At 41.6% G+C, this 17,115-nt stretch overlaps 1 protein-coding gene across 1 annotated transcript; it reads right to left on the bottom strand.

The window, feature by feature from the left end:
* Positions 1–1,923: 1,923 nt before the first annotated feature.
* LOC147447448 (uncharacterized) lies at positions 1,924–3,889 on the bottom strand. The gene has a single exon (XM_086524322.1). The coding sequence runs from the start codon at positions 3,778–3,780 to the stop codon at positions 2,089–2,091; it is 1,692 nt and encodes a 563-aa protein (XP_086380448.1). The 5' UTR covers positions 3,781–3,889; the 3' UTR covers positions 1,924–2,088.
* Positions 3,890–17,115: the final 13,226 nt, after the last annotated feature.

The following is a 17,115-nucleotide window of genomic DNA, read 5'->3' as shown; positions in this document are numbered from 1 at the left end:
TAGCATGGCGAGCAATGCGTATTAGCAAAGAATTGAACCACAATGTGTCTACATCCTGCTGCATCTGGAGGGGTCACCGCAAACTTGGCCAATGGCCACAGAGTCTGAAGAATGTCTGTAACTCCTAGGTCTCCCATGTGGTGAGAGAACTCTAGGGACTGTGTATGCAGCCACTCCAAGACTGAGTTGAGAGTCCACTCAGTCTGGTCCCTACTGCAAAGGGGAAAAGAGAAGCCAATCACCGAGTCCAAGGCCTCTATCCCCCTAGCTGCAAGGAACGGAACATGAACCCTGAAGCAGGCTGCCTCAAGGTCTGATGAGGAGTCGCCGAGAAAGCGTGTAAAGTCGTAGGCAAAGAAGTCCCATCGGCGCCGAATGTTGAAGCTCGTCAGACCACGAGGGATTGTTGCAAAGGGAGACGTATGTACCTGTAGAGAGGGTCGCAAGAAAGGCTGTCCCTCTCTTGCCAAGTGACTCGTGGCAAAGGTGGTGCCAAGAGATCTCCTAGCAGCTGGAGATGGCCCTGTCCCCTGGGTTGACTGTGGAACTGGAGCGGGAGGGGAGGGGGGGGGGGGGGGGGTGTAGGAGTAGGGGGAGGTGGGGGAGAAGAGGGGCCGGGGGGACCGGCAAAGCTAGAGGGGCGAGGGGGAGAGGCGGCGGGAGCAGGAGGCGGGGGGGGGAAGGCTGATGAGGAGGGGGGGAACTCGGGGGGAGGAGGGGCTGTCGAGGGTGAAGCTGAGGTGGGGCCTGGAGTAGGGGCCTCGTCCTGCTCAAGAGGACCGAATCGGTTCCCTGTGGGAACCCACTGCTGCTGGACAGGCGCCTGAGGACCACTCTGAGTGCCAGGCTGTCGCTGTGGCCCCCATCGTCGTCGACCACGAACCTGCTGCCATCCCTCCTCTGCTGGAGCCCCAGACTCAGAGGGTGGCTCTGCCTGTGTGCTCTGTGTGTCTGCCTATGGCTGCTGGCCAGTCCTTGTTGCAGGATGGGGCTGAGTCCGTGGTGTAGGTCGGGGCCTCCTCCGTGGACAGGCCTTCGCAAGATGGCCCTTCTGTTGACAAATGAGCACTGGTTCGGGAGGCCCGAATACTCCACGCTCTTTCTAAACCGACCCCCACTCACCCGAGGAAGGAGGATGACCTTCGGGAGAGAGCGAGTGTTCCTAACCAGAATGCGAACTGAGGGAATGCCTGCCGCCTTGGCAGCTACTGAGGCTGTCGTGCGAGGTGTCTCCAGGAAAGTCCCAATCGCTGAGCCCATCCTGGACAAAAGTGGTAGGTACTCCCTCCGCAAACTAGGAAAGCAAATGGAAATGGGAATGTCTGCCTCCTCTACCAAAACATCGGAAGCAAGGTCAAAACCAGTACATTTCTTTTCCAATGGCTAACGTTTGATTCCACCTTGATCAGAGTTTTATGCATCAAATCATCCTTGATTCTGGGTTGTTTCCTTGGTCTTAAAGAGAAAGGAGATGCCATGGTTTCCCATATAAGATCCAAGATGTCTTGTGTCCCCTCAACCTAATCCTTCACTTGACCTGGACTTGAGCTTGAGCAGGCCGCCAAGCAAAAATGTTAATCATAATGAAGTTGAAAACCTGCTTATCACAAGAGTACTCTACCATTATTATCGGGCTTCAAGGACGTATGTACTAAAGCAAATTAAGTCTGCATGTGGCTGTCAAAAGGAGATCAAAAGATCCAGTTGCTTCTTTCTTCCCCCGTTAGGCTAGACAGTGCATGGACAAAGTTGAATTTTCTTGAACATGGCTGGTTTGGACCTTTTGTAAGGCAAGCTTGAGGTGTTTTTTTAGATTGTAGAATTTTAGCTGGTGAGAGTTTATGCATACTAAAACAATAATGCCTAGTCAATACAAGTATACACAAGTACGTGTTTTGAGGAACAATCTTATAAAGACATGAGGAAGAGAAATTTTTTCTTGTATACATTGACATCACAAGTGTGTGATTTGAGGAACAATCTTATAAAGACATGAGGAAGAGAAAATCTTCCTTGTATACATTAGCATAAGAGCACTTGCTTTGAGGAGCAAGACACGAGGAAGAGACTAGCCGGCAATTATGCCTATTATGAGTGAGTACTTGTCTCGACATGACCATCTTCCGAGTTTAGGAGACAGTCATGCTCATCTTTAGCCTCCATTGGTAGGATGTTAAGATCTATGGTGAACTTTGTATTGTGCTCTCCATTCAATGTAGTAGCGATGCACTCTTTGTTCGTCGGCGGCATGCACATGTCTTGAGCTTCACTTCCTTCATTGGACCTGGTCTCAGCACTTTCTCGATTCGGCCCCATCGGCATGCTGGAGGGTTCTATCTCTTTGCTCACCTCCTGGGTGTAATCATTAGCTTGTGTTTGAACCTTTTGATCAGCAACCCAATGCATTCTCTTGTGTCCCCCAAGTGCTTGACCTGTCGAAAAAATGCGATGGCAAATCGAGCATTCATGTCCCTTACCTTCAGTATCCAATCGTCTCGTTAAATCCTGTAAGGTTCCCTCTGCACTTTGGAATATAGTCATTGGTGTTCTTTGTTTGAAGTTGTTAGATCCCTCCAACTTAGCATGGCTTGCTACATGTCCTCCCAAAGCTTGAGAGGATTTAAAGCCCCTGTAGCACCACTTGCATTTGAATGTAGTCTTGTCAACATCAGTACCTTGCTCATGAAGTTGGTTGCTAGGGTTCAAGGCAAGTCTTGAGTTTTCTACGGCTTGAACTAATGAGAGAAGAATCCGTGCAACTTCTATATCCTCATCGTCACTATCCTCATCATCACTTGACAGACATTCTGAGGTGCTTACTGGATAGGTTTTCGTGATCGGCAAGGCTGATGTATGTTGTTGAGCTCCAGTATAATGTTCCTCTTCTCCATTTTTTGTCCTGACTATTGTCGATCTTCCTTCAGACCTCGAGCAAATTTCTTCATTGTTCCTACTATAAGTTTTCTTCTCTAGATCTTCAGGATGTGCAAAATGTTGATCATTGGCTTGGATGGTATGGTCTTTCAGTGCAAGGGTTTCAGGGGGCAGGGTTCCTCTCCAATGTCGTTCAGGATGCGATCGCATGTGTCCATACAGAGCCTTTTTAGTATTAAAGCTTCTTGCACAAAGATGACAAGTGGATGAACGACTGGTCATGTCAAAACTAGGGCTCATCATTTTGGTGGTAGATTTGGACTTGTTCAAATTCTCCTCTTCTAGTATCAACTGGCTTCGCTTTGGGTTGAGACGGAGCTCATAAAGGGATTTTCTCTTTGTCTGCTCATTCAAAAGCTTTGAGCTTGGGTATTCATGTGATGAGATTAGGTCTGTCTTTTCATCCTCTTCAACATGCCTTTCCATTTCTTCGTCCTTGTTCCCCACCCAATCAGGGTCTCCCTCTTCGACATTGCCATGTCTATCGCAACCAGTGTAGTCACAATGGATGATGTCCTCATCCTTTTCATCATGTTGTTCATCAGAGTCGTGATCGTTTGCTTCCTGATCATCATAGTCTGCAACATGAGAGGGTTGGAAGGCGAGCCGGCGAAAGTGTGAGGAAGGCAGTCTCTCAAGCATGTTTGTGTTAGGGTCTGGGCAACCGCCATGGATTCGCATATGCCCATTGAGAGCTCGGCTGGAGGAGAATGATTTATCGCAGATACTACAGGTAAAGGAGTACTGCATGCGAAGGGGTTCCAAGCCTTGCTTGAGGCTGCCTGAGGTAGTCTTCTGCTCAGGATAAGCTGCTGCACTGCTCGTATAGGAAGTGAAGTCAGACATAGCTACTGCTGCTGCTATGTCTTTGAGAAGCTTCTCACGCACCTCGGCCAGCTTCCTCGTTTTTGTGACGTATGTGCTGCAAAAGCTGCAATTAACTGCCAGAGCTGCGAGGCACTGCTGCTGCTTCTATGCTCTCCCTAAACCACAAGGATGAGCTTTACGCCAAAGCTTCTGCTTTTGCAGCTTCCAATCAAACAAGAGTCGTCACGCAAAAAGCAAGAAAGCTTAGCTTTATTATTTACGTAAAGTAGCGGAAACAATAAAGCGCTAAATACGCACACTACATTTAGCAAACGTGTTCCATGCATTTGGACCCACGCTGCACCGCCGAGGCAATTATAAAGATAAATTAGTTTAAAACTATTTTTTTCACAAATTTAAATAAAATGATATATGAAATCTAGAAAACATATCAAGAAATGCTTTTGCAAACATAAATTTTTTAAATCTAAAGTACTCACAAAAATTATAATCCGTTCCTTTAGTACGCAATCTCAATAGTAACCACACTCATGAAAAGTATATTCGTAAAATAGTAGTTGATGTTTCACTTAAACTCGTACTCTACTCTAGAAAAAAAGAAGGGCAAAATGCATGCAATAATCCATGGTAACTACTTTTATATGTGTTTGAAATTTTTGTAATTGTCATGTGATTTTTTTTGTTGTGACTAGAATTAAATATAGAAAGTCGTGTGGTGAAATATGCAACATTTACTAATTCAATTAAAGACCACATCAAGCATTTAGTTTATCTAAATTTGCAATCGCCTTATGATGCATATATAGTAGATCTATGATTCATTACGTTAAGTGAGACTATTTAATGGTTATGCAAGCCACATTTGTTGATTTATGTCATATCCCAAAAACTATCCATGTATGCAATGTTTTTTTGGCAAAAAATTACGCGTCATAAATTTTTTAGAATGAGCTTAAATTACAAGATGCATGTGAGTTTGAAACCTTGAAAAATGCTTACTTGATGGGTCTTGGCCTATAGATACATTGAAGACCTTAAGTTTTCTCCCATAACCTCATCATGTTACTGAAAGAGACATTGAAAGACCGAAATTTTTCTCGTTTTCAGCGTTTTCAAAATTTGGGTTTTTTGATTATAACAAAAATTTAGTATCACACCTAAGTTATGAAGCTTGATTCTTTTTATATTAAGTTTTTTTCCTATCCATACACTTTGAGATCTATGCAAAATCTTATTTTGATGAGAAGTCATATTCAATTTATGAAAATTTTGTTGAAATTGTACTAAATTTTTACGATTTTTTCATCTTAAAACTTATCACCATAGTCTTAATTTGGTACTAATGTTGGCAAAATTAAAACTTGGCTATGTTCTTTACCTCATAACTAACCTGAGGTGTAAACATGACCTACAAATGTTTTTTTAAGTCTCACCAAATAAATTCCAAGCACCCTCAAGGAAATCTACCACACTTGCAAAATTTCAACAATTTTTGCTTTAAATGATTCCTTCAGCTACGTAAGCGGTTCTATCACCTAATCTAGCAGTTTGAGAGCTTCAACACAGAATCAGTTCAATATTCCTCTCCAATGATACCTTAGAAGAGTATTATTATAGATTTTTGGATGTGTATTTGCAATTTTTCTTCTTTAATAATTCAACATTGGAAGATCAATGTGAGAGACACTCATTAGAGGAAGTTTGAGGCCAGTTCATAAACCGCTTAGAGACTTACTGCCACATAGGCTCTTCCACACAAGCTAATGAAAGTCACACAGCATGGTAGTTACACAAACTAATGCCACATAGGTTACAATAAGTGGGACTCTCATCATGATCGTTAGTGTCACATATACTTCAGTCTCATCATGATTTAGTGTCACATAGACTGAAGTATCCTCCCCTCAAGCAAATAATCACTATCGTCCATATTCTTTACAACACATCACTGTAATCACTATAAGGATTAGATGTAGTGCAAACATGGAGACAAATCTCCTCTCTTTTGTCTTCTTCCTCCTCCTTGTCCTCTACAATGTTGACTCTACCTTTATCCTTGAAGTTGTTGCTACCTTGAGGGGGTGACTCCCAAAAATGTGAGTATAGCACGTGAGTTCAAAATAAGGGGTTTTATATTTTATAAAATTTTAAAAAATTAGCAGAATTACATATAGAGAAGGGGGTTTAAATTGTATTTTGAAAAAAATCCTTAAGTTTCTCAAGAAAAAGGGGTTGGTTTATTATGTTAGAGCATGTAAGTATAGGGTTTTTTTCTATTACCGTTTGAATGTATGTGATATAAGCGACTTTGTGTAAGTGACCCCACACTTAAAGCTGGTTCTAGGATGCTTGGATGGAGGATGACCATTGATCCCGCAATTTCTACAATATCAAAGAAAAGCCAAAGGCACTGCTTCACAAATATAAGGACGTATTTGCACGGGAAGATATTGACATGAAAGCAGTAGTTACAAAAAGTGTGCCAACATCGGATTCCACTGAAGCTAGATGCTAGACCAGTCAGGTTGCAAAGGTACAAAATGAACTCTAACTCTGCTAAGAAGGTGAAGGAGGAGATTGTAAGGGTTTTAGGCCAAGTGGACGCCTAAAGGCAATGGCCGGCCACCCATCTATTCTTATTGGTTATAATGAAGAATAAGGAGTGAGAGGGTCTCTTCCTCTCATAGCTCCACCAAAGATCTATGTATGCTCATCCCCTTCCCCTTCTCTCTTGTCCTCTCTTGCACTGTGCATCCTACATCCATCAAATGGTATCATAGCTCATAAGAATTGTCTAGATTTCATGTGCCATGTGTGGTAGTGTATGTAGAAAACCACTCCTTGTGAGGAGTCACATGAAAGCTAGAACCTGAGTCCACAATCCAATTCTATACATAACACTTGTCAAGAGCTAATAGTGCATCATGAGTCAAACCCGATGTGAAAATCAACACATCATTTGACACTTCAAAAACTTTTTCAATGGCTGGAGACTCAATCACATTAATTTCTTCAATTTTCACACTGAATTTAGGTTTGTCAGACTTTAATTTCTCTTTTCCCTTATCATGTTGCATTGGTAGCAATCTTTCTTCAAGTGTCCCTTTTTATGGGCAGTAGTAAGACTCAAAATTTCTCATGTCTTTGCCGTGACTCTTGCTATGACCTTGCCTGTGATCCTGTGAACGACCGTGGCTACGACCACGATGCCTTTTGTTGTCACGATTGCCACTAGACACATATGCACCACCATGCCCACTCGCATCAAGAAATTGACGTCAAATCTCCTCAATGAGAAACGCACCAACAACATCACTGAAAACTAGCTTGCCATTGGGTGAAAAATTGATTATGGCTATGTTGAAGGTATCCCATGACGATGGTAGCGAACATAGCAATAAATTGGCCTTCATTTCATCATTGAAATTGAGATCTTTTGAAGTAAGCTGTGAATACACGTTGTTGAACTCGTTCTAGTGAGAAATAACATTATTGCCTTCTTTCATGTTCATGCGCATCAATTTCTTCATCAATAAAACCTTGTTTGAGACGTTGTTGCCATCCCATGCTTAACATAGAGCATCCTACACATCTTTGGCATTGATCTTATCCATTATGGTAAAGTACGGATTCACCAAGTTGTAGACAAATGGTCGCCATAGCACACTCATTCAAGTCATCCCACTCATCATTAGTGTACACATTCTCTCTTCTTGCACGCAAGAGTGCTATCAAGCCTTTGTTGATCAAAACATCTTGCATATGCTACCGCCAAATGACAAGCATCAAATTTTTTGATGTAATACTCTTCTCTTTTGAAAGCACTACTCACAGCCATGACTAAGAGAATTAGCCAAAAACTTTATGGCAAATTGCCTAGGATAATTTTGACAGAGTTTCCCCCAGAATAGGAGCGAAAACTCAAGCCAAAAGTAGTAAACTCACTGTGTAGAACAACCAGAAGTGCCAAGAATGCATAGAACAGACTCGCGAGAAAAATCCACCAGAGTTTCCTCTGTACAAAGAGATAACTCTCAAACCCGACAGAGCAAAAGTAATGCATAAACTGCTCAAAAGAACCTTTGGGTATGAACTGCTCAAAACCACTGTTGTGTGACCGCCAACTTAGCATCAAAAGCACAAGAAACCATCCAGATACATATCCTATGGCGAGGATACCGTAAGAGGGGAACCCCAGCTACTTGTATCATTAAAGGTATCTCAACATTCAAGAATACCCTTGCTAAAATAAAACCTCACGCTATCAATCCTTCAAAGACTAAATCAAACACAAAACGACTGGGCACAGCCTCAGAAATGGCTCTTCCAATTCGAGTCTCAAAAACGGTCGAGAAAACTGCCAAAATAGCAAAAAATGTCTCCACACGTAGTACAATGGGTAGTGTTTGCAACTCAACGTACATGAGTGACCACGCTCAAACAGACACCAAGAACTACTGCATGCAATAAAAGTGATCCCTGCGAGGATATTTGCTCTCAAAAGAGCTCAATAGCTCTATGGTATGCTACAGCAAACATGCATCTGTCCGCAAAGAAACTACTGTCAAAAAGAATGTTAAAATCACCTCAAAAGCATTGTGCCTATAAGTGTTTGAAAACCTGGAGAAATTGTGTGTAAATGGGCTCAAAAGCCCCCTGTAACCTGTGTCGGTGTCAATATGTGTCGATTTCCACCGCTGGGTGGAAATGTGCTAATTGAATAGCCGCCAAAGGTGCTCGGAGTCAAAAAAGTGCCATAGAGCGTGATCAATGCGCTCGGTGCCGATGTCGGGTGTCACTCCTCTGTGGTAGAGGCACCTCACCCATGCACATCGCAAGCACAACCGTCCCGCGGGAAGATGGTCATCCGCGAGAACACTGAAGTCGGGGTCGGATGTTGGAAATCTGCCTGCATAAAGAGTATTGCCGATGTCGATGTCAAAGAATCGTCAATGCCGAGGAGAATGCCGGGTGTGCATGTGTGTCGAAAAACGGATATCGTATATCTGAAGTTGGAGAGACAAGGCCGATGTCTGAGATGTGGTGTCGGTGTTGGAGCCGGAGCTCTCTCTCTCTCTCTCTCAATGCCTGAGAATGGTGACGATGTCAATGTTGATGTCGCCTTTCGTTGCTAGACGGAAGCATCCAAAGCCAGGACGAACGGTGCACTCTGATGTTCGAGAGTGACCATGGGAGATGCCACAAAGCCTTGCTCTCTCTCTCTCTCTCATCCACTTGCTCTCTCTCTCTCTCTCTCTCTCTCTCTCTCTCTCTCTCTCTCTCAGAGCTCTCTATCTCTCAAGCTCTTTCCCGGACCTTCAAGGCCCTCTTTCCTTTTGCTTTGCCCCAATTCCAAACTTGCTGATTTTCTTCTCGATCCTGTAGAGCTTGCCAAGCTCCCCTTGCTCGGGGTTACTACACATGCGGGGTGGGGAAGGGAAGTGCCGAGGATCGGGGTTTTCTCTAATACCACTTGATGTACCATTTCCTTGATCCTTGCTTTAATCCATACAAATCTTTCTTGAGTCTACACACTAGTTTTGTCCGTGTTGGCTTCTTAGGCTTTATCGCAAAACCTTCTGGCTATTTCATGTAGACATCCTCTGCAAGATCCCCATGAAGAAACGTTGTCTTCACATACATTTGGACCAATTCCATGTCCTCAATGGCTATTAGACCAAGCAAAAGATGCAATGTAGTCATCTTGACCACTGGAGGGAAGATTTCATCAAAATCCCCGCCTTTCATTTTCTTGAACCCTTTTGCAACTAGCTAGCCTTATACTTAGGCTCAAGATCATCTGTGGTATACTTCTTCTTGTACACCCATTTGCATGGCAATGCCTGTTTACCCATAGGTAACTCTGTCAATTCCTAAGTTTTATTTGTTAAGATCAAGTTATACTTAGATTGTATAGCCTCTTCCCACTTCATGCTATTGTCCATTTGAATGGCCTCTTTGTAGCAAGTGGGTTCATCGCAATCAGTGACTAGAAAGTAGTCCAATCCTGGCTCAAAACACTAAGGTGAATAAGATATATGAGTAGATCTCCAAAGTGCTTGACTACTGGATTCTGCTCTCTCTGGAGCAACATGTGTGTCTGTACTAGTGGAAGGTGCATCACTAGCATGTCCAACATTTTGTGTAATTGGTGGTGAGAAAACATCCTCAAACCATACTCTGCGATACTCAATGTCTTTTACATGATTTCAATGCATCTTAGACTTGTTTAATATCACCTTTTGAGCTTGATATATGAGGTGTGGAAAAAATTAAGTTTTCTATGCGTAATGGCACTAAATTTATGCTGCATAATGTCAGACATGTACACAAATTGACAAAGAGTTTGATGTCAGTTGGACAACTGGATGATTGTGGGTTACACTACCATATTTGCTCATGATTCTTGGCTTATCAAGAATGGAAATCTGCTCATGCTTAAAGGCCAGAAGTCTAGCTCATTGTACTCACTTTATGTCTCTTCCGTAAAAGAGAATTCTATTTGTGTAGCTGAGCTGCCATCTACAGAGTTGTGGCATAGCCGACTAAGACATATGAGTCAAAAGGGAATGAAAATCTTGTATCGTTATCGTTATATCCTTGTGTTAGATTACTCTAACTTCTTTTTATGTGAGCATTGCATATATGGAAAATAGACTAGGTTGACATCAACGCCTTTGGAGTTACAGAGTCCTCTAGATCTCGTTCATAGCAACTTGTGTGGACCTATTGAGTACCCCAATGGCTGCATACAAAAAACTTAGCAAGCATGATTGTCCCAAATCAGATGCTGAAAAGGCAGAGATGGAAAAGGTTTCGTATCTTTGGCAGTTGGCAGTCTCATGTTTGCCATGGTTAGCACACGACCAGACATTGCATATGAAGTGGGAGTGGTCAGCATGTTTATGGAAAATCCAGGCATAAAGCATTCGGAAGCAGTGAAGAACATCTTGAGATACATCAAGGGCTCAACTATCAAGTGCTTATGCTTTGGGAACAGTGATGCATCCATAGTTGGATACACTGATTCGGATTATGTGGATGTGTGGAGAATATGTGATCCACATCTGATTACATTTGCTTGTTTGTTGATGGAGTGGCAGTTTCTTGGAGATCATGTATTGAGAATTTCTCTTTGTCTTCCACTATCGAGGTAGAGTATGTTGCAATTTGTAGTTCTAGTAAGAAGGCTATGTGGTTATCTCGTCTAGTGGGAGACCTTGGTATACATAAGACTCTATTGCTACATTGTGATAGCCAGAGTGCGATTGCGTTAGCAAAGAACCCTTACCCTGTGGTTCACTCCAAGTCAAAACACATAGAGGTCAAGTATCATGTAGTATGGGATATTTTGGCTAGCAAACGCATTGAGCTAGTCAAAGTTCACACGGATGAAAATCCAGCGGATGCTCTACAAGAGCTTAGCCTCAGAGCAATTTGCACATTGCATAGAGATGATGGGTGTAGAGTGAAGCTATGGTCATGCTTCACGTTTGTACAATTTCACATAATAGTCTCTACATTATTTAGCCACTTGGGCCACGTTGGCCTTGAAGTGGGAGATTGTAAGGGTTTTAGGCCAAGTGGCCACCTAAAGGCAATGGACGGTTGCCCATCTATTCTTATTGGTTATAATGAAGAATAAGGAGTGAGAGGGTCTCTTCCTCTCTTAGATCCACCAAAGATCTGTGTATGCTCATCCCCTTCCCCTTCTCTCCTTCCCTCTCTTGCACTCCGCATCCTGCATCCATTAGAGGTTGACAATCTTCTCAAAGCAGGGCTCATCAAAGAGGTAGCAAGTGGATGTTTCCTATAGTGGTAGTCCCTAAGAAGAATAGGAAGTTGAGAGTGTATGTAGACTATAGAAAACTGAATTCCCAGACCATTAAGGATCCTTTTCCATTACCATTCACACAGATATGATGCTAGACGAGATTGCGTGCCACGAAATGTATATATCTATGGACGGCTATAATGGCTACAATTAGCTAAAGATTGCACTTGAAGATAGGGCCAATACTACATTCATCACTAAATGGGGAGCATTCATGTATCTGGTGATGCCATTTAGGCTTTGTACTGCTCTAGCAACTTTTTAGAGGTGTATGATGGAATTTTTAGTGAATTCCTACATAAGATTGTGGCCATCTTCAGCGATGATTTCACAATTTTCTCCACTGAAGAAATGTAATTGTTTCTAGAAGTGGTGTTCAAAAGGTGCAAAGAGAAAAGGATCTATCTAAACAAATTCAAGTTAGTATTCATGGTCTGGAAGTTACAATTTTTGGGACATATAGTGTCCAAAAATGGGATTGAAATGGTAAATGATAAAATCAAGTGCATTCAACAGGCTAGAGTGCTAACCATGATGTTTGAGTTGAGTTTGTTTCTGGAAATTTTTAAACTTCTATAGGAGGTTTGTTCATATGTTTGCTGCCAGGAAATCATTTGTGTATGAACTGACCAAGAAAGGGAATAAATTCATCTAGAATGAAGAATTTGAACAAAGTTTCCAGTGCTTAAAAGATGCAATCAACAAGAAGCCTATAATTTTCCAACCTAATTGGGACATTATTTTCCATGTTCATCTAGATGCTTCTGGCATGGCTATGGGAGCCATACTGGCCTAGCCTGATGGGAAGATAGACTACCTGGTCTCCAGTCGCAGGTTCAGTACAACTGAACAAGGGTACTCGACTAGTGAAAGAGAGGCATTGGGAATGGTATTCAACACTACCAAATTCAGACATTATCTACTGGGCAAGCTATTTCACTTCTATCTCGATCATTAAGCTTTATTGTTTCTGATCAATAAAGTCATAATACAAGGAAGGTTGATCAGATGGATGATATTTCTTATGGAATTTGAGTTTACAATTTTCCACAAACCAGGGAAAACACAATGTGGGGAAGACTTTGTTCCAGAAGTACAGAGGGATATTCGAAAACATCATTGAAAGATGAAATAATAGATTTTGAATTATTCTAGAGCACAACTGAAAAAGAACCATACCCGTAATGGTAGGATGTTTACAATTTTCTTGAGCTAGGGGAGTTTCCGAATGACTGGTCCAAGAATCATAGGAAAGCACTCATCATAAAAAAATTAAAAAATTCATTATCATTGTTGGAGCACTATACAGACTAGGCATTGATGGTGTGCTTCACAAATGTGTGCTAATGAGAGGACAATGCAAGTGATCACTAAAGCTCACAATGGGGATGCTAGACGACACTTTTCAATCGATATCATGCATAAGAAGATCCTCTAGGTAGGATTGTGGTGGCAAACCATGATGGCTGATGTGAGAGCCTTCTGCAAAACATGTGATGTTTGCGTGAGAATGGGAAGGCCATTGTCAGCTGATATGACTAACTCCAGTATATCCGCTAGGTATTTTCATGAAATGGGATCAAGATTTTATGGGGCCATTCAAGAAACTCACTCAAAAAAAGAACAAATATATCATCATGGCCATATGTTATGTCACCAAATGGGTGGAGGCTAAGGATTTTTCAGATAATACTGCTAGATCAACAACAACATTTTTATATGAAAACATTATCTGTAGATATGGATGTCCAATGGAATTAGTCTCACATCAGGGAACACAAATCATTATTGAAACTATTCAAATTTTGATTGAGATATTTTTAGTAAAGCACCTGAAGTCTACATCGTATTATCTTAGGTGCATGAGTAGTTATAAAACTATCAAGACTGTCCTCACACTAAGATAGTTCAAAAGGAACCGCATAAGTGGGACACTAAGTTTCAGTCAGCATTATGGGCATATAGAACTACCTACAAGGTTACTACTGGCATGAAACCTTTCAAAATGGTGTATGTCACAGAGGAAGTAATACCAATGGAATTTTCTATTTCCAATCCCAAAATAGCAGTCATGTATGGAATGGACTTTAATTAGAATCTAAACCAGAGACTAGATGAACTTTTACAGCTAGATGAAATCAGATAGAGGTCCATGCTTGAACAAGAAGTGGTTCAACAAAGAAGGAAACACTGGCATGACAATAGGATAAAGGTAAGAGAATTTTAGAGGGGTGATCTGGTACTTTTTGATTTGTCCAAACTGGGACCAAAGAAGCCAAACTTGAAGATAGCTTGGTTAGGACCCTATGAAGAATATTGGGTGTTCTTTAATGGGACAATAAGACTCAAAGACTTGTCAAGTTTACTGTTGCTTGTAGTCTAAAATGGGGCCACAATCAAGTTTACTATTTCATAGTAGAGGAGATACCAGTAGAACCAGTATCAGACGCAGAAGAGGAACCGCTTAACTTATTCCATGTCAGAACAATTTCAAAACCTTAGAAGAGGTGCTAGTAACCTCAAACTAGGATCTGTATATGGCAAACCCAACACCAACTCAACAACTCACTACTTTCAAGCCCACCTGATTCAGAATTGAGAAGTCAGACCAATCGAGATCTAGTTACATGCACCAGTGAAGACAATATCAAATAATGGTCATCCAAGGAGAATGAATGAAACAATAAAAAAAGGAATACTATTAGTAATAAGGAATCAAGTAGGAGAATGCATGCATGAAACGTCATGTCACAAATGGTGCACATAAATCAAAGGTGAGCAAAGAGTGGACCATTCATGCCACATATACATAGAACTATGCAAAGGGTTCACCCATCTACACTTTACTCACATCTCCCTATAGAAATGCTTTGAGCTCGCAACATACAACTTCATCAATGTTCAGACGATTTGAGATTAGGTAAATAAGAAAAAAGCGTCAGAGATCACTGTAACATCTTCTGAATAAACTGCCATGGGAGACGCCAGCAAGATCAAGACAGAACAAGTAGACATTGCAACAAAGCAACATGAAGGTAAAGACAAGAGAAGGTACAAACTGGGACAAAGAGACCATCAACGTAGACATAAACTGGGTCATCCAGTCAGAAATAGAAAATGATGGATCTATTGAAGTCATTTAAAGACAGAGTCCAAAAGCTAGTAAGAACTGAAAAGGCCCCAGTGGACACGACGTAGAGAAAGGCCACTGAGAATCAACAACAAGCACAACAAATGCAGGAGAAAGCTTCGAGCATAGAGAAAACCCAAACTAGTGCTAGGCATGAGGAGGCATCGGACAACGGATCTGAGCTTGGCCACACTCAATTGCCAATAATCAAGCTAGACAGGCTCCATAGACTCCAAAAACAACCGCTCAAAGGAAGGCTATTGATGAAGAAACCCGACATAGCAGATTTTTTCTATACCTTCCCTATGACGGTATATGAGTTTGACCAACTAATCCGGATACAATAACCCAAGGATGCGATTCAGCCATACAGTCTGGATGGAACACCATTGTTAATTCTATAGGCCAGATGATGGAGGTGTAGGCACACAACAATACTTGGAAGATGGCACAATCTACTCAAATCTAGAGAGGTTTTAAATGCTATATGTGGGGGCCAGATGGATGGTGTGAGACTGGAAGTCGGCCATTTATAATAATCAAAAATTTTTCCAGCCTCCACCACATCTGAATTGCGTCTAAGTACTAGATAGTATCTTGAAATGGTGCTTAAGGCATGATGACAAGGCCGTAAACGCATCAGTAGAGGAGTTGACCACTACGAATCCGAAGTCTGTGAGGATACATGTAGAGCTACTATTGGGCACCAAACCAACCTACCAATGTATGAAAGACATCTGATTGTAGATCAAAGAGATCCTCATACAGATGCAGAGTGCGAGGGGAGTTCTAGATCTAAGGGTCAAAAAATTATTGAAAAACAATGCGACTAGCAGTCAAGGACCTAGACTAGGATGACTCTTAGTGAGTAGGAGAAGCACTTGAAAAGCTTATTTCATCTGGTTCAGATCTCCAGAACGAGAACCAGATGATCATGAATTTTCTAGTGTTTGTACTTGATTCTCCAACCCTTCTATATGCCATCCCAGCCAAAGAACTGGAGTTGCCTCGCGTCTTTCTAGTGCTCTACCCACTTTATATTGATCCAGATGGTCAACAATGGTATGTTCAGATAGCTGATGGACTTAGGGTATGATATGATGAGGTTCCACATAGTGGTTGGCATGGAATCAAGTGCTGTAGGAGGTGCTAAAGAAGATGGTGGTTACTGAGCTTATTGCTAATTTACAAAAGTTTCAACTCTTAATGGACCAATGGAAAGTCCGGATCCGAAGTCTCATTAAGATCACAAACGAGCTTGTTCAACTAACAGTCAAAGACTCCAAGATTTGAGAAGAAGACTTAGATAATAAGGCAAGCTCTGAACCCTAGTTCAGGGAAATGACTGAGATTTTGTTTGAGCACACATTAAATGGAATCAACCATTGCCTCAAGGGTGGATTCACACTGCATCCTGGCTAGGGCCAAACCAACAAAATGCAAATGCACTCTATATGATTCTAACACCAAGACATGGAATCCACTAATGCTTTATGAAGTGGAAATGAAGACATCCGGAAGGAGCAACTAGAGCAAGAGGCCATACTCAGACTAATTCAAAAAGACAATGCACCTCCAAGTGCTTCTAAACCCTTAAAAGTACTTCACAAAACTCCCAGAAAGAAGGCACTTGACAAGAAGAAAGTAAAATGGATAGACATGGAGTAAAACTAGAATGCCACTATAAATTTTGGTAGTTATATCAAAATTCAAAAAAGGGAAGGAGATATGTAGAAGGTGGGAACAACTCTTAACGGGCGGCTAGTGGGCAACTACACCAAATGCTTTGAGAAGCAGTAACCAAAAATTTACCATGTTAACTGACAATACACAATCAGTTAGATGCCAGTCGAGGACTATAAATATGACCCACTATTTGATTTTGAGCTCTCTCTAACTCTCAGACTAGATCTCCTGTAATCCCAATATTCTGTAATCTAGATCTAACCTCAAGCCTTGTAACCATACCTTGAGCCATTGGTTGATGTGCTTTGTAATTTTATTAAGCTGAAGGTCTTTCAATGCTGCTTCCAATTGTACTCTGTTCAGCTTTTGAGTAATGCAATTCCAGTTCGAGTCATCGTCTCTAGTGCCAATTCATTTCTAGTTCAAATTATGTCTTTCAGTACTCTAAAGTATGGTATGAATTCTTAAATTTGATATCAACCAGCTCTAACCACCATAACTGTCTGAACACATCCAGCTCATTCCACTCCTTTCTCTCCTCAAGCTTGCTACATTCTCTTCAATGGTAGCCACTACCTAATGAAACTCTCCATTGCTCTGTGGCTCTCCCTTCACACCTCTCCATACAGATAAAGATGTGAACCATAATTCTACTCCTAAACATTATAATATTTTGGAGATCATTTAGAGGGCTTTTAGAAGA

This window comes from Adiantum capillus-veneris, chromosome 11, assembly GCF_014529385.1.
Source record: "Adiantum capillus-veneris isolate H3 chromosome 11, ASM1452938v2, whole genome shotgun sequence".
Taxonomy (NCBI): domain Eukaryota; kingdom Viridiplantae; phylum Streptophyta; class Polypodiopsida; order Polypodiales; family Pteridaceae; genus Adiantum; species Adiantum capillus-veneris.
The sequence above is the reverse complement of the archived record's forward strand: the minus strand, read 5'-3'. Positions and strand labels throughout refer to the sequence as shown.